Source organism: Panthera uncia, chromosome B1 (genome assembly GCF_023721935.1).
Source record: "Panthera uncia isolate 11264 chromosome B1, Puncia_PCG_1.0, whole genome shotgun sequence".
Classification (NCBI taxonomy): Eukaryota; Metazoa; Chordata; class Mammalia; order Carnivora; family Felidae; genus Panthera; species Panthera uncia.
Genome location: NC_064811.1, coordinates 172,755,416 through 172,778,156, shown reverse-complemented (window position 1 = coordinate 172,778,156; position 22,741 = coordinate 172,755,416). Strand labels below are relative to the sequence as shown.

General features: G+C 35.5%; 1 protein-coding gene across 4 annotated transcripts in view; it reads right to left on the bottom strand.

Moving 5' to 3' along the window:
- The window catches only part of TEX15 (testis expressed 15, meiosis and synapsis associated), an 85,839-nt gene that overhangs the window by 4,497 nt on the left and 58,601 nt on the right, over positions 1–22,741 (bottom strand). The window contains exons 6-10 of one of the 4 annotated variants that reach the window (XM_049631643.1): positions 22,309–22,471; positions 6,636–13,975; positions 4,239–4,297; positions 1,292–2,169; positions 1,052–1,154 (exon numbers count right to left, since the gene is read on the bottom strand). In XM_049631643.1, the coding sequence (XP_049487600.1) occupies positions 1,087–1,154; positions 1,292–2,169; positions 4,239–4,297; positions 6,636–13,975; positions 22,309–22,471 (8,508 nt within the window). In that variant the 3' untranslated portion in view covers positions 1,052–1,086. Of the gene's footprint in view, positions 1–1,051; positions 2,170–4,238; positions 4,298–6,635; positions 13,976–22,308; positions 22,472–22,741 lie in introns of all 4 variants that reach the window. The other 3 variants (XM_049631642.1, XM_049631644.1, XM_049631641.1) reach the window with 3 other exon arrangements.

Sequence of the window (22,741 nt, the reverse complement as noted above, 5' to 3'; positions counted from 1 at the left end):
AACTTCTAGTGGCAAATTACTAAGTCGTTTCACATATGCCCAAATATTATATTAGAATACCAAGAGAAAGAGGGGCGACTAGGTGGCTTAGGTGATTCAATGTCCCAACTCTTGATTTTGGCTCAGGTCATGATCTGAGGGTCATGGGATCCAGCCCAGCATCATGCTCCATGCTGAGCATAAAGCCTGCTTAAGATTCTCTCTTTCCCTCTGCCCCTCTACCCAGCTCACTCTCTCTCTTAAAAAAAAAAAAAAAAAGAGAAAGGTTGCTTTATCAGATTGAAATTTCTTTGCCAAATTGGTTTTTTACTCTTTTTTTCCTCCACTTATCAATACAATGTATTTTCACAGTAGGAAATCTAGAAAATATAAAAAGCACTCTCCACAATCCCCTGATTTATTATGCAGAAGCAAACAAATTAAAATGTTGCATTTCATTTCAGTATTTCTAGGCATTTTTTTTAAGTCTATTTATTTTTAAGAGAGAGCAAGTATGGGCATGAGTAGGGGAGAGGCAGAGAGAGAGAGAGAGACACACACACACACACACAGGGAGAGAGAGAATCTCAAGCAGGCTCCATGCTGTCAGCATGGTGCCCGACATGGTGCTAGATCCCAGGACCCTGGGATCATGACCTGAGCCAAAATCAAGAGTCAGATGCTTAACTGACTGAGACACCCAGGCACCCTTAGTCATTTATTTACACAGGTATATTTATATGACATAGTTTTTAAAACTGCCATTGAAAATGTTTATAAACTCTGTGATTGTTGCATTGTATTTTGCAGTGTGGATTAACTATAACTTACTTAACTATTTCCCAAAGTTGGGTTTTACTAAAGGACATATTTGTGATATTACTAGTCTTTGACAGCCAGATTCCCATGTGACAACATAATTCAACTGCCGAAGATAGGAACAAGACTACAAATCTACACAGAAAAATGACTGCTATATATATCACCATCTGTTGTAAATTCCATTTACATAAATGTACAAAAATAAAAGTAAAAACTCAATAAAGTGAACGTTAAAACGTATAAAACTCACCGTAAGTCCAAGGAACTTGTGGAAGCACACCTGAATCAGGAGGGTAAGGGTATGCAGCTTGTGGGAACGCTTGATGGGGAGCATACTGTGAAAAAATCGGCTGCTGAAAATGATAAGAAACAGGCATTTGAGATTGAAAATGCCCATTCACTGGCACCAAGTCATTTGCTTGTGGCTCCCCAGAAAAGTAACCAGAATATTGAGAGTACAAAAGATTAGAATGTGCATTTTGGACGGTACTTGCAATTGCAGTCAACATCGCAGAAGGAGGTGGCTGTACTTCGTATGATGTTATCCCATGGTATGTCTGGGTAATGGAGCTGCCACTGCTGTTGCTGTAATGATAAACACACCATGTGTAGTAAGGATATGAAGTTCCAAACGGGTGCTGAGAAGAATTATATATTGGGGTACATGCAGACTGTGGAAGTTCGTTCCAACATGCTGCAGCATTCTGAGTTAGGACTTTGGAATTTTCATTATTCTGTTGTTCAGAAAAAGATTGTTCTGTGGTTTGATTTACACTGAGGGTTATGTTCTCAGATGCTCCAACAGGTATAGTATTGGGACTGAATGTATCCTTCATGCATTTTCCTTTTAACTCAGTTTTTGCAGGCTGTGTTTTATTTACTTGAAGAACAGGAAATTTGTCCTGGATAAATGTGGATTCTGAAGGATTGGTGCATGCAGAATTTTTAATAGATGAATTTAATATTTCATGATCTTGAAGTTCAAAGACAGTGTTATTTGTTTCTAAATTGGCAGGGATGTCCCTAAATATGCCATCTACACTTTTTTGTTCACAACTCGCAAAACAACAATCTTTCTTATCACTCTTTGTTTCAGCAGCACTAAAATTCACATCCCTTTTCTTCATGCTACTTAAGTTTCCCTGTTGTCCAGTGAAATCTTCTGAAGTATGAGATGAAATATTAGTTAAATCTATTTTGCCCTCTGACTTTGATATGCAAGTGTCTTTTAAGTTCTTTAAAGGTAAAAGTGAGCCAAGTAGTGATCTTTCCATTTCAGCTTTTTTTGGAGATACATGGTTTCTTTTCAGATTGTCAGATGAACTTGGTCCTATTTCACTTTCACTTTCGAGATGAGATCTTGTAGTCCTATTAAGTGTAACACATATATACAAACAACTTTAAATATATGGAGTCCCCAATTTTAATATAAACATGTATGTGAAATTTTTATTCAGAGAATTCTTAAGATTTACATTTTCTCTATCAGCAGTATATATGTAACTTATTTACCCAGTTTTACTCCCTTGCCTTGAATTTAGCTACTTTTCCTGCTGACGGTGATAATATTCCACGTTTCAAATGTATTTCTAATATATTTTGAAATATATATAGTGCAGTCAATATTGTAATTACTTTATGCATTGGACAATTCCTAGCAGAGGTGTTTAGAAGTAGGCAACTATGTCCAATATTTTACTGTAGTTTTGCATACATATACCTCCAACTGTTGATGATCTTCGTTACTTGTAAATGGTTATATGTAACTGATGAAACTACCAGCTGTGCCCTGCCCCTGCCAAAGACCACCTTCTGTCATCAGGAGCTACTAAGGTATTTTGTCTGCTCAAGGTTGAGAATAGGAAACACAGACCTCCAGAATACCATGCCAATTTAATATCCTTGACATTTCTACCTAAATTTAGACAATTTCAAGCAGGCTGAAGGAAGTATCCACTAGGGAAATGTCTAGAGTCAGATAGCTAATATAGGTCCCCAGGATAATTATATTTTTTTGGTGTCTCATCAAATTCTTTGAATTGCATGTGGAAAAGAACATGTTGAAAAGAAAAAAGTAATCACTGCTCCCCAGTCAAGAGAAATTAATTTTTGGCCTGGAATTTATATATCTAATTCATGAAACTAAAAGCCTCGTAGTTTACTTAATCCAGCTTCTCTCAAAGGCAGCTGAGTGACAACCTACATCATCATCCAATCCCATGTAACACTTTGACATTTTGCAGAGACTACAGTTTGGACTTTATCACATTTCCAATGAAGTTTCAGTAATGTCTCAACCCTATAGATTGACAGCAGCCTGTATGGTCATTCTTTTATGTACTCTCTTAGAGGATATTCTTCCATGAAGACAGCACCCTGTATTAAACTTATCTTTGAACTTATTTTCTGCTATGTGAGACAAAGTTCGATTCTCTGAGTAGCAAATACCACCTAGATTTAGTTACCAAAACTAAGATGATTATAGAAGTGGTTTATGTTAACCCTTTACAAACCTATTCATCTTTATGCCACTATGCAATTATTTCAAGAGTCTAGAAAACGATTCTAGAAATGTAGTAAATAAAATGTGTATCGAAAAGAGCAAAACCAAGTAAGACAGAAATGAGAATGCTAATCTTTTGTATTCCATATTACTCATTCTCCTTCATAAAACAGAAAAAAAAACATGGAAAAAAAATGAAGCTTGTCATAAACTGAAAATATTACACAGCTGAATGAAATAAGAGATGGTCCACATGTCCAGTGGGACCATTTCATGTCAAAATGAAAAAATATAAACAGTGTAGTGAATTTTTCATAAAAATAATTCAGTTCAAAAATAATAAAAATAATTCATTAAAGGTTTTAAAGCATCCTTTCATGAAAACAGTTGTGTATTTATAATATACGTACGCGTGTTTATGACCAAATTCTTAGTAATATAAGTCAGCAATTTCTATCTTTTAACCAATTTTGAAATGATTGGTCTGTAACAATTACAAGTTTAAAAAACTCAATCTAATCACTTGTTATATTATTTCATCTCCTTTTTTAGCCAACCAGCTACTAATCCCCATCAATCCTTTAAGTAATGTCTGTCAAGTATGAATTTTACTTTCTTCCTCTAAAAAAAATCACTCTTCTCTAACTTGCTACTTCTATCTCTACTCAGAACTTCCTTATCTTTAAATCACTTAAAAAATACATTTCACAGGACATTACCCTTTAATACTTACAGAATGAAGTTCAAAGTCTTTAAATCTTAATAAAGCACTGTATAATCTGAAGCCTTATTCTCCCCCTCCTAAATTTACTCTTGTCCTTTAAGTTACAGGTATGATCCAATAGAGGTATGTACATAAATGTCTTAGTATTGTTCCTTAGTATGTGCTTAGTTCTGTTTAGTTTTTCTTTACGTAGGTCTGCTGGCAACCTACCTGGAATCCTTGAATGTTGCCTTTTCTCTGTTGATTTTTGTGACATCTTTTATGTCAACCTGTGTTTAAAAGTTACAAAGAGAACCGACATTGGCAATGTTATAAAATACAATACATACATATTTTCATCACAGGTACTTACAATTGCTTGTTTGGTCATCATCTAAAATGCACTGTCTAAAACAACATTCATTAATGATCCTCCTACCTTCAAAAACCAGTGATTCTGTTGGACTTCCCATTATGTCTTAAATGTTTGGAGAAACTTTGAAATAAACAATTTACAATATTTTTTTATCCCCATATCTCACAACAGATCTTGGGGTCCATTTATCACTGCCTTTTTTTTTAAATACATACTCTTTTTAGTAAACCGGTTTTTAAGCTCCATTGTTAAATAATTGCCAGATATGGACTTTCTTTAAGTTTATTTATTTTGAGAGAGAGCGTAAGTGGGGAAGGGGCAGAGAGAGGGACAGAGAAATCCCAAACTGGCTCTGTGCTGCCAGTGCAGAGCCCGACATGGGGCTCCATCTTATGAACCATGAAATCATGACCTGAGCCGAAATCAAGAGTTGGATGCTTCACACACTGAGTCAACCAGGTGCCCCTGGACTTTCTTTTTTCAGTCTGTCAGACAGCACCCTCTTGTAAGCCTTGGGTGACTTGCTACTCCCAACTGTCCTCAGAATCTCTACCCTTTAAATCACTGAAAAACACATTTCACAGGATGTTACGCTTCAATACAGAATGAAGTTCAAACTCTTTTTGCTTATATTTTAGACATTCTATAATCTGAAACAGTATTTGTCTCCATATTTAGCTTACTACTTGTCCACTAAATTAAATTTTTGTTCCAGACTTAATTTGAAACTCATTTCTCAAATAATGTCAATAAACATTGTATCTTTGCTCATATTATTTTCCACAACTTAAGATACCCCCGCTTCATTTTAATCTTCATCAAATACCATTTTTTCCTAATTTAAGGCAACGCTTTGGCCTATGCTCCTCCATGAAATTAAAAAACACAATTTTTTTGTTGTTACTTTTCTTCTCAATACTTACAATACCTTTTTATTATTCTCATTTTACTCTTGATGTGGAGTATTACTGTTGTTTTGGATGTATGCTTACAAACTGGTTGTTTATTAAGCATTTTCCTATAAACACAGTGAAATAAATGATTGGTTTCCTGGTGTCTAGAATTAGTTTAACTAACAAATACAATTACAGTAAGCTGAGAAAAAAATCCCATTTTTCATTTTGCATATAGGTTTCTCTTCTGAACTGAAATTCCCAAAAAATTATTTTAAGAGAAGCCTCTGAGGGTAGAGTAGAGGCAAGTATCAGTTTATTATGGGCCCTGGAGCTAGACTGCCTGGTTTTATATCTGGGCTTACCCATTTACTAACTCTGTAACCCTGGGAAAGTGACTCGACCTTTCTATGTGTCTGTTTTCATACCTTTACATAAGGTAATAACAGTACCTACATCATAAAGATTTTGTGAAGAATAAAGAGTTAATACTTGTGCATTTATTACAACAGTGCCAGGTATAAAATAAATATTTTCTATAATTTGTTAAATAAAACTTGTTTATGTAGGACTTCTTGTAACTCCTTTATAATCATCTATTGAAAAATATCTGTCCTGGGATGGATGGGTGGCTCAGTCAGTTGAGCGTAGGACTCTTGATTTTGGCTCAGGTCATGATGATCTCATGGTACTGAAATTGAGTCCCACGTCAATGTGGAGCCTGCTTGAAATTCTCTTTCTCTCTCTCTCTCTCTCCCCCCCGCCCCTCCTCTGACCCTCTCCCTCCCTCGCATGCTCTCTCTAAAGTTAAGAAAAAAAATCTGTTCTATTTTTCCATGTGGATGATAATGGTCAAGAACACAGGTTCCATTAGCCAATTTTTAATACTTACTACATCAAGTATAGCCTTGTTATATAGGAGTTACTCAATAAATTACTAACTTACTCACATTCACATTGGACTATTCCTTAAGCAGTTATATAAATTTACATTCTTCCAAGAAATGTTTTCCAAATTAAAAAATTTAATTGTACGTTTAAAAATAAGTATTTGCAAGGTATTTCTCATATAGAGAAACATTTCACTTTATTATAAAGATAATAAAAACTGTTTCATCCAATTCTTTTTTTAAAGTAAGCTCTATGCCCATTATGGGGCTCCACCGTTGGTGAATGCTCCACCGACTAAGCCAGCCAGGCACCCCTAATCCAATTCTATAGTTAGTAAATTCATTTTGCAAGGTAATATTCAAAGCATTCTCAATTTTTACCAATCTGCAAACTACTTGTTTGAAGAGTAGACTTGTTCTCAAAAATAATACTTACTTACATAGGCTTTTGTTTTAAAACATTTGTTACCTTTTGTTTTTTACAGCTGGAAACAGTAGTGTTTTTCTGTTGTTTTTGAGGGTCTCCACATTTGTCTACAGTGATAGATCGTTTTTCAGAAGAATTTGAAACAGTTTTCATTATGCACTCTGAAATTGAGGGCACCTTCATATAAATACTAGATTTATTGCTATCCTTCCTAGGTTTTACATGCACATTCGTTTTTTCTTTTCCCTGCAGTTGGGAAGTCTTCTTTCTGTTATGTAGCATTTGGCACAAAATAAAGGAAATGGTTAATTCAGCATTTTTAGTACATATTATCTTCATATGTTCAATAGTTTTCATGACTTTCATAATATGGGCCATTTTCCCTAAATCTTTCCGAGGGGCAGCCATTATATTTTCGAGCAGTGCAGAAAACTGGTTGTGGCTGTATTCCAACTCTGTCATTGTGCTTCCGTAATTTATGGATGCTATACATGGCACAAAGTCAATATATGTGGAAACGGAATACTGAGACTTCTTTAGAAGTTTTTGTATTTCTGTAAGTTCCTGAAGTTCTCTTGAGAGCAAATGAAGAGCGTATGAGCAATTAACAGCTTCACTATATTTGTAAATAATATCCAGATCTTTCTTAAGTTCAGAAATAGCAGTCTCTATGACTTTCCAAAGGCAATCTGTTGAGTTATCTTTAAGAAATGAAAAAGAAGCCATTTTTTCCTGGCAGTGAACCAGCTCAGGAAGAAGTGACAAATCAAACCAAAGCATACCTCGAAACCTCTGTTTGTCTAGTTTCTTTGCCATTGAGTTTTTAAGAAAGTGAATGGTTTCTGAAAGCATGACAATTTCAATATAGGTTTCAATGGCTGCAGGCTTTAAAATTATGGCCCCATGATTGTGGTTTTTCACCATGTCCAAAACGTTTTCTTCTGTGATAAAAATGTTATCTATGTTCTCTTCTTGCAGCATCTGAAAGTATTTTTTTAAAATTTCTAGGTGTTCGGTACATCTCAAAGTGAGGTCCTGTAATTTCTTAGAGTCTGCAAATTCAGCTTGATCTAGTATTTCGCTAATACAACAGATATCTGGGTGTGAAAGCAAAGTACTGTTAAACCCACAGTTTTCTAGGGTAACTGGTGCTTTGTTTATTAGATCATCTGACTTTCTGGAAGCAATCTCCATATTCTCAAGCGCAGTATTAGAAATTTGTTCACTGCTTAAATCCTTAGACAATGTATCATAGATCTTTTTCAACTTAGAAAAAGCACACTGATTCATTTTGAGTAGCATTTCTCTATTCTCTCCTGAGTATATTTTGCTGAAAGATTCTCTCTTCTCTTTCCAAATAAGACTTTTTGCAGCATCAAAAAAGATATGTTCCAGACCATAAAGAGATATTTTAATACTTATTGCCTCACTGCTCTTAATAAAATTAACTTTAGAGGTGATCATTTCTATGATAATCCACAAATGGTCTTGTTTTCCTGGATAGGAATCAACTTTAGGAGAGTTCCCATACATACCAATCAGCTTTAAAGTACTTTTTCTTAAGGTTTCTAGGTCTCCTAAACTATCTCCAAAGTTAACTCCACAGGTAAATGGAACAGAAAGAGAAAAGTCAAAGCAATCAGAACAACGCTTCATTACTGCTTCACACTCATTAATCTGTCGTTTGTATTTTAAGAATGCATAGTATGAATTATTTTCCCTTTTGGTTTCCTCAAATAATTCAATTAACTGATCATGATAGTTTTGTAACTCACAGAATGCATTATACTTCAATCTTCCTTGAAAAGCAGGATAGAAGTTGGATTGTTGTTGAAATCCACGTGGTCTACCAAGCAGCTCACTGTACAGTGTTTCATCATACCAGAGCAAGCTTCGGTAGGTTGGTTCACCTCCTAAGAGCCTTTTTTTGTTTTCAATGAATTGAATAGTTTCCATCATCATTTGGAGTTCTACCAAGGAGTCAACAGCACATGGCTTTAATTTGTGTCTGCAATTATTCCACAGGTTTTGTTCTACTAATAGTTCTCTTGAAATCAGGATTTGTTCGAGAGAACATTCTTGGTTTCTTTCAAAAGCTTCAACAAATAAAGGGAGAATACTTTGACAGGCCTTAGTTTCTTCCAGTAGAATCTGCAAAGATGATGTTTCATCTGCCCTTCTCAAAATCTGAGCTAGCCTGGCTGTAAGAGCTGAATGATTAGCTGAGCAATGTTTCTCTTTTAATCCATTCGTGTATGATGCAGCCTTATTCTCAGGAGTAGAGACTTCGGAAGTTTGAGAGTCAGTATGTAAAACAGGAATAGGATTCATTCCTATAATGCCTGGTTTAGAATTACAGGCTATTTCCGAATGCAATGCAGAGTCAGACTGAGGGTCATTACTAACTTTAACTCCCCCTTCTTTCTCTCTTTTGTTAAGATGATTAGAAACTGGGTTATTCAAAGCGACTGCCTCAGTAATGTTTTCAACGTTTAGATGAGAATCAATCAAGTTATTTTTAATTGTTTTCTTGCTTAAGTAGGAGGATTCTTCTAAGATCTTGTTCTTTTGATTTTTGAACGGAGTCTTAACAGTGCATCCTTCAGTCATGCTTTTTTTGTGAAGTGAATCTCTTGCTTTTTCTGCTTGTTTAACTTTCCACATTTTTCTGTCCCAAATGTCTTTATTTGCCATACACTTTTTTGAAGAAGAACCCTTCATATTATCTTTTAAGAGCAAATAACTATCATTGGAAAATAGTTCCTTCATTGTATTTTTCCTACAACTTTTACTTTCTTCAGTTACTAATCTGAGACCCAACTCAGAATCCTCAAGAACATGTGATTCATTCCCATCTATATGGAAGCAATTACTTGAAGAACATTGTTCTGTCTTTAGAAGTTCCTTTCCACCACATCCTGGCTGGCAGTGTGGTACATTGGTGGATGTTGTAAAAGAATCTACAGCAAAAACTCTCTGTTTATCCAAATAAGATTCTGAAGATTCTCCTTCACTGTCTGTCACTGCTGTGGTTGATAACAATTGAGGAATACTGTCAGACTTTTTGTGTGTTATCAGAGTTAGATTTAATGGGTCCTTAAGGAAGTTTTCTGGAACAGTGCCTGGTTTGGAGCTCTGATTAGCAGCTGTCCGTTCTTCTACAGGCAAATTTACTTCCAGGTTGCCTTTACAATCAGATAAAATAAGGTTATCTGGTGTGCAGACATCAACGTTTAAAAGGTGCTTGATATCTGATTCTAAAACTGAAATAACTATGTCAGTTTTTACCTTTGTGTGTGTTATACAGGTTGCATTATAACTTGTGTCTGTGCTAAAACTTACTTTGTCTTCTTTTATGCAACTTAATGATACTGAATTACTCTTATTTATTACTTTATTAGTCTCGGAATTGTTTTCTGCATCCTTAATATTGTGTGCTGAGTGGTTCTCAGGATTTTCATATTTATTAATGTTTGATAAAAACTTTATGCCAACTTGATTTTCTTTTTCAGTTATTTTCTCATCTGGGCAGGCTGGGGAAAATAGACATCCAGTTTTTCCAGAAAACAGCTGAAGTTCTGATGATCTTCGATTTCTCATCCGGCTCTTGTTATAAGCGGAATGACTGGCACTTTGGGATGTGGAGCACAGGGCTAACTGTGACTCAGGATACTCGAAATCACAAAATTCCCTTACATGAATGGTGGTGTGACTTCTGGAGACACTGCTGGCCATATTTCTCTTAGAAATGCACTCTGCGATTCTCGCTCTACTTGCTTTGTAAGACTTGGGCTTTGATACATGAGTTAATGATTTATCCACTTCAAATCCCAAAGCTCTTTTCTCTCCTGGTTTGCCGTATTTTCTTTTTGACAAAAAATGTTTAGTGGAATAATATCTTCTTTCAGACACAGAGCTATAACCTTGAAGGTCACAACTTTCCCAGAAATTATTGCATATTATTGCATATGATTTTGGTAATGGGCCTTTTCTTTTTTCTCCTACTTTAGCTATAAGTTGCAAAGACGTGTGAACTCTTCTATGAGCTTTTTTTAAATGAAGAACAGCTCTGTCAAGTCTTCTGGAAAGACGTTTGCTTTTGCATAAAGATGCTTCACTATTTAGAATATCAAGGACACTCCTGATGTGTTTTTCCGACTTTGAAAAGGTTTTAATTCGTCCTTGGGATAATGAAGAAAAATGTTCAGAAGAGTCTAGACTGGTTAGTCTCCTCTTCTTCCCATAAATTTCACGACGTCTTACATCCTTATGTGGTGTGTTCTGGTCCCTAAAAGGCATACGTCGCTTTCTTTTGCTAATTCTTGATTGTGTGTCCTTTTTACTTGTAATATCATTACAATCAGTTTTTGACCCTGTCAAGGAACATCTGCTTTCATTATTTAATGCTGTGACATTAGAGGGTTCAGTAGGCAAAGGTCCACTGTTTTGTTTTTCAGACACATGATTCACTTGTGTATTATGACTCACATCAAGAGAAAGAGCAATTTCAGACTTATTCACTAGTCCTGATTCTTGCCTTCTATTACCAAATTCATCTTCACATGGATAACCTGAATTTTCACCAGAGCAGTGGGAATACATTTCAAATCCTGACACTTTCCCCTCCTCACTTATTTCTGGTCCTGTGGTTTTAGTTATGTATTTGCAAAAATTATCTTTCAATGCAAGGGATTCAAAAGTGGGATTGAATCCTGGCATTAATGTATTAGTGATTCTAATTTGTAAATCTGGAAGTAAAAGTGGATTGAGCTCTCCTTTGTTTTTTTGTGTAGAGGGATAAAAACAAATACTTTTCTTAGGGTAATGCTGATCACTATTCTCGTTTCTTCTGTAGCTTTTCCTAACTTCCCTCTCCCCATTATTGCTTCCTAGTAGACCTTCCCAATCAATACGAGACTTCAGAGTTTCATATATGGCCCTAAATTCTTCACATGGATCATTTCTATGGCTATGTTGTTGAATTAGAAAAGCATCATCACACTGTTCCAATCCTACTTCAATCTTATTTTCCAATTTGAAACTCTGAAGAACTGAAGTATCACTTACTGACTGATGAAATGAGTCATGTAATTTATTGTTATCCATATCCATTTCACAATCAGAAACCCTATGTTTTACTAACAACCCAAAATCTAGACTCTCAGAAGAACAAGTTTCTTTAATCTGGTATCTTTGGTGATCTTCACGATCTGTGCCCAATGTAGGCACCGTAGCACCAGCTGTCTGCACTGCAGTACTTGAGGCTTCATGTTCTGAAGACCCTTCAACTTTGGGAAATGCTGTGTAAGCCAAATGCTCTACAGTCCTGCCAGTATTTGGAGCATCTTTTTGTTGTGTGGCAGTCATAGTGTCTTCATTTTCTAACAATGTAGCTTCTGTTGACACATGTCTTTCCCCCGAACTCAAATTAAATGTACAACATTCTTCAGAACTAAGAATTTCTACATTGTTGTAATTTTTATTCTCCCTTCTTTCATCTATGTTGGTGTAACTTTGGTTTGTATGAAAACCCTGCTTCTCCTCTCCATATATATTTTCTCTGCTTTCTGTAGACAAGGCAATGTCTTCCTCTTTAGCCTCATTTTCATTTTCTTTATCATTATCTCCTTGTTCTCTGAAATCAATATTCAGGTGTGTATCACTGTGCAACTCTGCATTACAGAACAGAGTATGACCTTCATCAATTTGAAAAGTTTCTCCACAGTCTCTTTGTATGTTCTCTAATGACACTGGGTCATTTTCATTTCTTCCATGGACACATACATATTCTCTAGTTATGTTATAATCTGAGTTGTCATGAGTTGGTTTAATGTCATGAGATGAAATAATTGTATCAATTGGCAGTTCTTTGACCTGGGGAATGTCTTTTGCTTCCTGGAAAGCATCAGTCACAATGCTAACACAGTTTTGATTTGGTTTTCCCAGTTTTAGTTCCATTAGTTTTTGAGAAACTGCAAAACTTGTGTGAATGTTATCTTCATAATCTAAAGAGAGTTGAGGATGCTTCTGTGAAAGGCTCTCCACTCTTTGTAATTCCAAACTTAGATGATCTAGCTCATATTCATCCTTTGTGGTAGATGTGGAAGATTTTTGTATTTCTAATTCTTGAGCAATTAATATTTGATCACAATTTTTCCCATAAGAATCAAGACTCTCATCCTCTTTGTATTCTTGGTACAAAGAAATATAATTATCTACTGGACTGACTTTTGCTTCCTTAGTAAAATCAACTTCCTTCCACAAAACCTGCTTTTCTCCATGTTTGGAATTATTTTCGGGGCCAGTGAAGTCTCTCATTTCTCCAATATTTTGGGTGTACTCATGTATGCTTTCTTTCCTTTGGAGAGGAAAAGCTGTAGACATTTGCTGACCAGTCTGAGATACAGTTTCTAAATTAGAAGACCATGACTCCAGAGAGATGTGATTACTGTGCCCTTTTGTACAAATATTCACTGATTCATAAGAGTTATGTGCTTCACTGTTTTCTTCAATTAAAAGTGGGATGTTGCTTCTCAGTTCAGATCTCTGGGCTTCTTCCTCATTGTGTTTTTGGTTCTCAACTTCTGAAACTACATTTGGCAAACACATTGGAAAGGAAAAATTATCTTGGCCCTTATGCTGTCCTGCTGGGGTAATTTTACTGGGAATTGTATAATCATAGTTGTTAAAGTCCAAGTTGTGAGCTTGAGATTGTGAACCATCAAAAGAAATTTTGAAGCTAGGGGCATCCAAACAATTAGTAAGAACAGAATGATCACCAGGCACAATTTCAGATGAGGAGGCAGAATTATTTGTCATGGATGATAGATTTATTTCTGAATTCACAAAATCTAAACTCTTCTCAAGTGGCAAAATCTCATTTAAATCTGTAATATTATTATGTTTTCCTATGCCTTCTTCTCTCCTCATCAGTCTTGGGTCTTTAATGAGTTTTGAAGTAATAACTGTGCTTGAGCCAGTATTGTTATGAAGGGGGAAAGCAGCAGAAAGACCACTTAAAGTATTTTTGAGATGTGCCAAATTTAACATGGGGTCACCATTAACACTTTCTCTGGTATCACTGGGAATAAATGAAAGACCTGAATCATATATATGAGAAGTGTCTCTACATTCTGCTAAATTGTGCTCCATCTGTCCACCGTATGTTTCATATATAGAAATGTTTCCATTTTTCACATTTCCATAGGAATTAGAAATATTTGTGTTGGAAGGATTTATCTCTGAATTTAGTGAGCCGCAAGAACAGTTTTCCTGAACAAATGGATCTACAGGTTTCCTGAAATGTTCAAAGATGACAGTAGCATCTTTTCCTTTTCCAATTCTTTTGGCAACTGTACAGTTATTCAGAGAGCAGGTTCTTTCTGTAGAAATAATAAGAAAATTAAGAAAAAACAGGAAGGAAGGGGTTTCTACATTCAACCCTTAATTCAAATAAACTATGTCATAGGTGGTTTTTTCTTTTTTTCTTTTAATGCTTATTTATTTTTGAGAGAGAGAGACAGAGAGACAGAGCATGAATGGGGGAGGGGCAGAGAGAGAGGGAGACACGGAATCCAAAGCAGGCTCCAGGCTCCGAGCTGTCAGCACAGGCCCGATGTGGGACTTGAGCTCACAAACCATGAGATCATGACCTGAGCTGAAGTTGGATGCTTAACCGAGCCACTCAGGCACCCCAGTCATAAGTGGTTTTAAATGAAAGTTCGATAAATAGCCTAATGATGATTAAAGTATGTGTCTCAGAAAAAGCAGGGTGAGAAGAGGATGAAAGACAAACCAATAAAATATAAATGATGTACCAGGAAACTGTGTCCTAGAGGCCTTACGAAGAAAGTATTTACCATAAATTTTTTTGAACTGTGACAAATACAAAGAATAGAAAAATTAAAAAGGAATAAAAACACGTTGCTCAAAGACTAGGTATTTCTTATATTAATTTCGTATATTCAGATACTTAATAATAGAATCTACATATTAATAGGCAAAATTGTCTCCCCCTTTTATCTACTGTTACCTTGAGAAAGAAAACAGGAAAGAAACGGGAATGAGGTGGGGAAACAGATCAAAAAGGACCCAAAAAATCCTTCCTAGGAGCAAAAGCAAAGCACTACCCCTGTTCCACTAAAATAAGTATTCCTGCAAATAATATATACAAACAAAAATCTTGACAATGAAAGCAAATTTTCTCTTATAATTTATAGAAATTTATTCCTAAAATTTCACAAATAACTACATATAATAACAAAGGAACTTATAAGAATGCATATTTACCAAGTAAGCCATTCATAAATTCATAGATAACACCATAAAAATATATTTATTAAAACAAATTAATGATGAGAAATTGTGAGATTTATGACATATACGAAACTATAATCATATTACTGGGAAGTACCATGAGATTCTTTTTCACGATATATCGAAAGATAGCTTTGTTGAAGATTTCTAAATTCTATAACCACTTGTAATTATATACATTTTAGTTTATTTATTTATTTTGAGAGAGAGAGTGCAAGTGGGGGACAGGTAGAGAGAGGCAAAGAGGAAGAATCCCAAGCAGTCTTTGCGTCAACATTGCAAAAGAGTCCGATGCAGGGCTGGAATTCACGAACTGTGAGATCATAACCTGAGCCAAAGTCGGATGCTTAATCAACTGAGCCACCAAGGTGCACCTGTAACTATACTTTTTAATTATAATAAGCTATAGTAGAAATCTGACCATAACAGAGATGTAGTTCTTAAGAGGAGGAGCTGCAGTGGACAGAAGAAAAGGTGGATCCCTATACTCACTCCAAAATAAAATTAATTGAAAAAAAAAAATAAAACCATGAAAGTATTAGAAGAAAAGACAGAGAGATGGTTTTATAATCCTGAGGTAGAAAAGTACTTTTTAAGAATGTCTGGAGATCAGAAAACTAGAAATTAAGAAATGATGTCAATTACATGTAAATTAAATACCTTAGTAGGTCAAAACTCATGATAAACAAAACTTGGACAAACTGGTACGAAGTATTTTCTGAACGAGCAAGCTTTGTACATCATTACACACATATTAGAGTGCATAAAGAGTATACAGACACATTCAAAAGATTAATAAACAGATACTGCAATAGAAATGTGAGCAAGTGTAAGAACAGGAAAATCACAAATAAAAATTGTCAACAAACACAAAAAGATGTCCAACTCCACTAAATAAACAGAGCCATATTTAAAAACTGCTTAGACTGGCAAAGACTACAAAGAATAATTAATATTCTGCAGATGTAATAAACACTCTTATACTGTTCATGGGAGTATGAACCGGTACAAATTTCCTGGGAAGTAAATCTACAGTTTTCAGCAAAATGTAATACATAATACCCAGTAAATCTATTTTTAGAAATGTTTTACTTATTTTTTGAGAGAGCACAGGCAGGGGAGGGGCAAAGAGAGAGGGGAACAGAGGATCTAAAGCAGGCTTTGTGCTGACAGGATGACAGCAGTGAGCCTTGTGTGGGGCTTGAACTCGTGAACCACAAGATCATAACCTGAGCTGAAGTCAGATGCTCAACTGACAGTCACCCAGGTGCCCCTCCAGTAAATCCATTTTTATGCATTCATTATTCTGATATACTTGCATAAATAACATATACACAAGGATTTTTAGTACCATAATCCAAGACAGCTGGAAGCCAGAAACCTAACTATCAATATGAGACTGGTTAAGATTTCAAGATCTACTACAAAGCTACAGTAATCAAAACAGTATGTTACTGGCACATAAAGAGACACACAAGCTTCCAGTTATAGAATGAATATGTCAAGGGAGTAAAAGGCACAGCAGGCGGAATACAGTCGATGATATTGTAACAGCGTTACATGGTGACAGATGGTAGCTACACTTGTGGAGAGCATAGAATACTATAGAGAAGAGCTGGATCACTATGTTGTACACCTGAAACTAATGTAACATTGTGTGTCACCTATAGGCAAATTAAAATATTTGAGAGAGCAGAAGCAGGGGAGTGACAGAGGGAGAGGGAGAGAGAGAGAATCTTAAGCAGGCTCCATGCCCAGTATAGAGCCTGACATGGAATTCAAGCTCACAATGGTGAGATCATGACCTCAGCTGAAATCAACAGTAAGATGCTTAACTGACTGAGCCCTCCAGGCATCCCTCAAATAAAAAAAAAATTTAAAAACGAGACTGGGTAGGGGTGCCTGCAGGGTACAGTCAGTTAAGCCTCTGACTCTTGATTTCGGCTCAGGTCATGATCCCATGGGTTTGAGCCCCGCATCGGGCTCTGCGCTGACTGCATGGAGCCTGCTTTCGATCCTCTCCCCCCCTCTCTGCCCCTCCCCTGCTTGTACTCTCTCTCAAAATAAGTAAACTTGAAAAAATGGGACTGGTTAAATAAATACGGCATATCAAGAATTATAAAAGTACTGTATGTATGTACTATACAAATACACTAGAAAAATAATGTTATGGAGCTGTTACAAAGATTAAGACAGGGGTGTCTAGGTGGCTCAGTCAGTTAAGTGTCTGACTCCTCATTTCGGCGCATGTCATGATCTCACGGATTTTTTGGTTCAAGCCCTGTGCTGGGCTCTACACCATGAGTGAATTAACAGTGTGGACCCTGCTTGGGATTTTCCCTCTCCTCTCTCTCTGCCCTTCCCCTGCTCACACACAGTCTCTCTCTCTCTCAAAATAAATAGACTTAAAAAAAAAAAAAAGATTAAGACAAATTAATACAAAGCAACATGGGAAAAGAAACTTAAATCAGTTTAATAACCTGAATTTCATAAATGTATGGTAAATGCATATTAACATATACATAATATTAATTAATAAAGTACTTAATGGGAATGCCAGGTATGGTTTTTCTGATGTCTTATACACATTAACTAATTTAATCTTCATAACATTCCCATTTTATTGATAAGGAAATAAAGAATTATTTGCCCAAGATCACAATTTATAAGCAGCAGAACCTTAATCACTAGGTTACATTATTCATTTAAACTGGATGAAGGCGCTTTAAATTTATTCCCATTTTTAGCAGTCTCACCAAACAACACATGAAAAAAGGAGAACAAAAAACCCAACATCTTCATAATATAAGAAACTGTAAGAAAATGAAATTACAATCACAAAGCAAACTACCAAATAGTTATTAGCACCATGTATTCTGTGATGATGGAAATGTTCTTTATCTATGCTATCCAGTACAGTAGCCGATAGCCACATATAGTTACTGAGCACTTGGAATGTGGGCAAGTACATAAACAAGGGGTGGTGTGAATGAGGAATTAAAATTTTTATTAATTTTAACTAATTTAGGTTTAAATAGCCACATGTGACTAAAAGGCTATTGTACTGGATAGCAAAGATCTAGACTACTCTGGAGGGAGAGGAGTACACTGATAGCCAACACATGTGGCCTTGACTTTGGGCATAATACAGGTGTTCCTCAAACTTTATCAGTCTGAAAGGCATCATTGTTTATTGCTTTTTTTCCTTTTTTTCAAATGAGGTATAATTGATGTACAGTATTATATTAATTAGTTTCTGATGTGCAACATAATGATTCAATATTGAATACACTGCAAACTGATCATCACAGTAAGTCTAGTTACTATCCATCATTCTTTGATTAAAGTAATTAGCTATAAGATTATGGGTGGGTGAGAGTAGAAAGTAGGGAAAGATCCTTATTTTATTGCCTCCATTTTAAGCCATCTGGCTGAGGGATAATGTGGATAGAATGACTAGGCAGAAGCTCATCAAGAAAACAGAAAATTTAAAAAAAAAAATTTTTTTTTTTTAACATTTTTATTTATTTTTGAGACAGAGAGAGACAGAGCATGAATGGGGGAGGGTCAGAGAGAGAGGGAGACACAGAATCTGAAACAGGCTCCAGGCTCTGAGCGGTCAGCACAGAGCCTGACGCGGGGCTCGAACTCACGGACCGCGAGATCATGACCTGAGCCGAAGTTGGACGCTTAACTGACTGAGTCACCCAGGCGCCCCAAGAAAACAGAAAATTGAGCAAACTTCAAATCAGCTAGGTCTAACAGACATTTACAGAACACTCTACCCAACAAAAACAAAACTTCCCCTCTTCTCAGGTATACATGGAACATTCTTCAGGACAGACCACATGAGAGGGTCAATAAATTTAAAAGGATAAAGATAATACAAATTATATTCTCCAATTACAATGGAATAAAATTAGAAATCAGTAGCAGAAAAAATTTGGGGGAAATTCACATGTACACATAAGTGAAATAAAACACTTTCTAAAAAACCAATGGATTAAATAAGAAATCAAAGGGAAATTAGAAAATACTTTGAGATGAATGAAAATGAAGACACAACATACCAAAACTTATGGGATGCAGTTAAAACAGTACTTTCAGGGGTGCCTGGATGGCTCAGCTGGTTAAGCCTCCAACTTCGGTTCAGGGCTTGTGAGTTTGAGCCTCACGTAGGGCTCTGTGCTGACAGCTCAGAGCCTGGAGCCTGCTTCAGATTCTGTGTCTCCCTCTCTCTCTGCCCCTCCCTTGTTCATGCTCTGTCTCTCTATGTCTCAAAAAGAAAAAAAAAAGAAAACCAGGGATATTTATAGCTGTAAATATGTACATTATCAAAGAAGCAAGATCAATACCCTAACCTTCCACCTTAAGACACAAGAAAGAGAAGAGTAAACTAAACCTAAAGCAAAAAGGAGGGAAATAATAAATGAGAGAACAGAAATATAGAAAAAATAATAATGAAACCAAAAAAGTTGGTTCTTTGAAAAAGATAACAAAACTGACAAAACTTTAGCCAAGCTGACCAAGAAAATAAAGAAGGAAGACTGAAATTAGTAGAACAATAAGTTAAAGAGAGGATACTACTACTGGCTTTACAAAAATAAAAAGGACTATAAAGAAATACTAGGAATGACAGGATGCTAATAAATTAGGTAAGTTAGATGAAATGGACAAATTCCTACAAAGACACAAACCACTAAAACTGATGCAAGAAGAAACAGAAAATCTGAATGACAGTAAGTGAAGAAACTGACTTAGTGATAAAAAACTACCCCCCCCCAAAAGCCTGAATGGCTTTAATAGTCAAGTCTATCAAATGTATAAAGACGTATTAATGTCAATTCTTCACAAACTCTTTCCAAAAAATGGAAGAAAAGGAAACCCTTTCAAACTTATTCTATGAGACCAGTATTACTCTGATACCAAAACATCACAAGAAGGCTACAGATTAATGTATCTTATAAATATAGACACGAAAATCTTCAAAAATTTAGTAAACTGATTCCACCAACATATAATAGGAATCACATACCATGACCAAATGGAATTTACCTCAAAAATGCAAAGTTTACTTAATATCTGAAAATCAATTAGTGTGACACAGCACAGTAACACAGTGAAGACTAAAAATCATGTGATCATCTTGATAGATGCAGCAAAAGGATCTGACAAAATTACTACCCTTTCATGATAAAAACATTCAACAAACTAAGAATAGAAAGGAATTTCCTCATGATAAAAGACATCAAAAAACTCCATAGCTAACATCATACTTACTGGTGAGGGATGAATACTTTCCCCTAAGTTTACAAATAAGGTAAGAATGTCCACTCCTACCATTTCTATTAAACATTCAACTGGAGGTCCTAGCCAGGGCTATTAGGCAACAAAAAGAAATAAAAGACACCCAGATTGGGAAGGAAGAAGTAAAACTAACTCTATTTATAAATGACTTGATCTTTTATATATAAAATCCCAAAGAAATCACTGAAAAACTATTAGAACTAATAATGAGATCAGCAAGACCATTTACAAGATCAATACACAAAAATAACACTATTGCTATATACTTCAAAGAGGAACATAAAAAGTGAAACTGAGCAAACTCTACTTACAAAGGTATCCAAAAATACAATACTTGAAATAAATTTAACAAAAGAAGCATAAAACTTACACCCTGAAAACATTTACTTCCTCCACCAGGGTAGCTATAAACAAAAAGTAAGATAATAACATAGGAAGTGGAAAATCCTAGCACTCGTACCCTACTGGTGTAAATGTCACTGGTGCAGCCACTTCGGAAAACAGTTTGGCAATTCCTCAAGTGGTAACAGTGTTATCATATGATCCAGCAATTCCACTCCCAACTATATACCCCAAGAGAAATGAGAACACAGGTCTGTACCAAAATTTGTCCAAGAACATTCATAGCAAGATTATTCATAATTGCTAAAAGATGGAAACAACCCAAATGTCCTCAACTGATATAGTTTCTATTTAATGTAATATTATGCCATAAAAAGGAATGAAGTATTAATACATGCAAGAACCTTAAGAACAGTTAAATGAAAGTCACTACTCATGAAAGGCCACTTTGCTTCACATATTTATGAATTCCCTTATATGAAATGCCCAGAATTGGCAAATACAGTTGACCCTTGAACAATATGGGTTTGAACTACATGGGTTCACTCATAAATGGAATTTTTTTCATGTAATATATTGGAAAATTTTTTGGAGATTTGCCACAATTTAAAAAATCTCACAGATGAACCACATAGCCTAGAAATGCCAATAAAAATTAAGAAAAAGTTAGATATTACTGTAAGAATACAGTATATAGAATATATAACATACAATGTACACATTAATCAATGTTTATGTTCTGGGTAAGGCTTCCAGTGAACACTAGGCTATTAGTAGTGAAGTTTTCAGGGAGTTACAAGTTAAACATAGATTGCGACTGCATGGGCGTTGGCACCTCTAACCCAAGGGTCAGTCGTACTAAGAGACAGAAGGCAGATTAGCGACTGCTTAGGGGCAGGCCTGAGGGGAAAGGGATATGATGGCTTTTCAAGAGTATAGTTTCTTTTTGAACCGATGATGATAACATATCACACTCACTGAGCTGGCAGAAACAGACATTTTTTTAAAAAGTGTATGTGTTGGCAAAGATATAGAGTAATTATGTAACCTGATGCAACCACTTTTGAAAACTAGTTGATATTATCTTTGGATTAAGTTGTACGTTTCTGATGTAGACATTATATTACTCTATACCAAAACTCTTGCCCATATGCACTGAGACACTTACATAAATGTTTAAAACAGCAATGTCTGGAATATGAAGAAAACTGGCAAGTATCCAAACATCCCCAGAGGAATAGTGTGTAGTCAAAAAACAGAATAATGTGTGTGTGTGAATACATATACATGAAGAAACTCAGGTATGCGTATCAGCATAGAAGAATCATACAAATGGGATGTCTGGGTGGCTCAGTCGGTTAAGCATCTGGCTTTGACTCAGGTCATGATCTCACGGTTCATGGGTTAGAGCCCTACAGTGGGCCCTATGCTGACCAGCTCAGAGAGTGGAGGCTGCATCAGATTCTGTGTCTCGCTCTCTGTCCCTCCCCTGCTTGTGCTCTATCTAATCACTCTCTCTAAAAATAAATAAATAAACTTAAAAAAAAAAAAAAAAAAGAAGAATCACACAAAGATAATACTGAGCAAAAGGAGTCACAAAAACATCTGTAGTATAATTCCAGATAAATAAAATTAAAAAGTTAAAGCATAACTATTTTGCTTACAGTTTGATAACGTATTAGAAAATAATATTCAGAAGTTCTACTACCAGCACATATGCTACGGAAGCATAATAATGTCTGTATCTTACCAGCCCTCTTAGGAAATCCTGTTGAAAGGAACCTCAAAGATGTAATAAGGTGTCCACTATCTACTTTTTGGCCAATAAATTTTACAGTTACTGTTGCATATGGAAGACAATGCCTAGGTTTATCTACTGGCTTTGAAAGAACATTGTATTCATAGAAGTATACCTGAAAAACAAAGGAAAAAAAACATTTTAAACTAATTAGTGTTAGCAGAATTGAATAAGCTCATATTTTAAAAAGCTATGTAACTAACTTCATGTTTGTTATTTATTCACCTGCTTCCATATACCCACTTCTCCCCACATTCTTTAACTCTAGTTTTTTTTAAGGTATAAATTTTTTCTCCCAACCACACATATTTTCTTTGGTATGTTATTAGTGTGGGCAGCAGCATAAACAGTCTGTTTTTATTTTTTCTTCTTTTTTAAAGAAAAT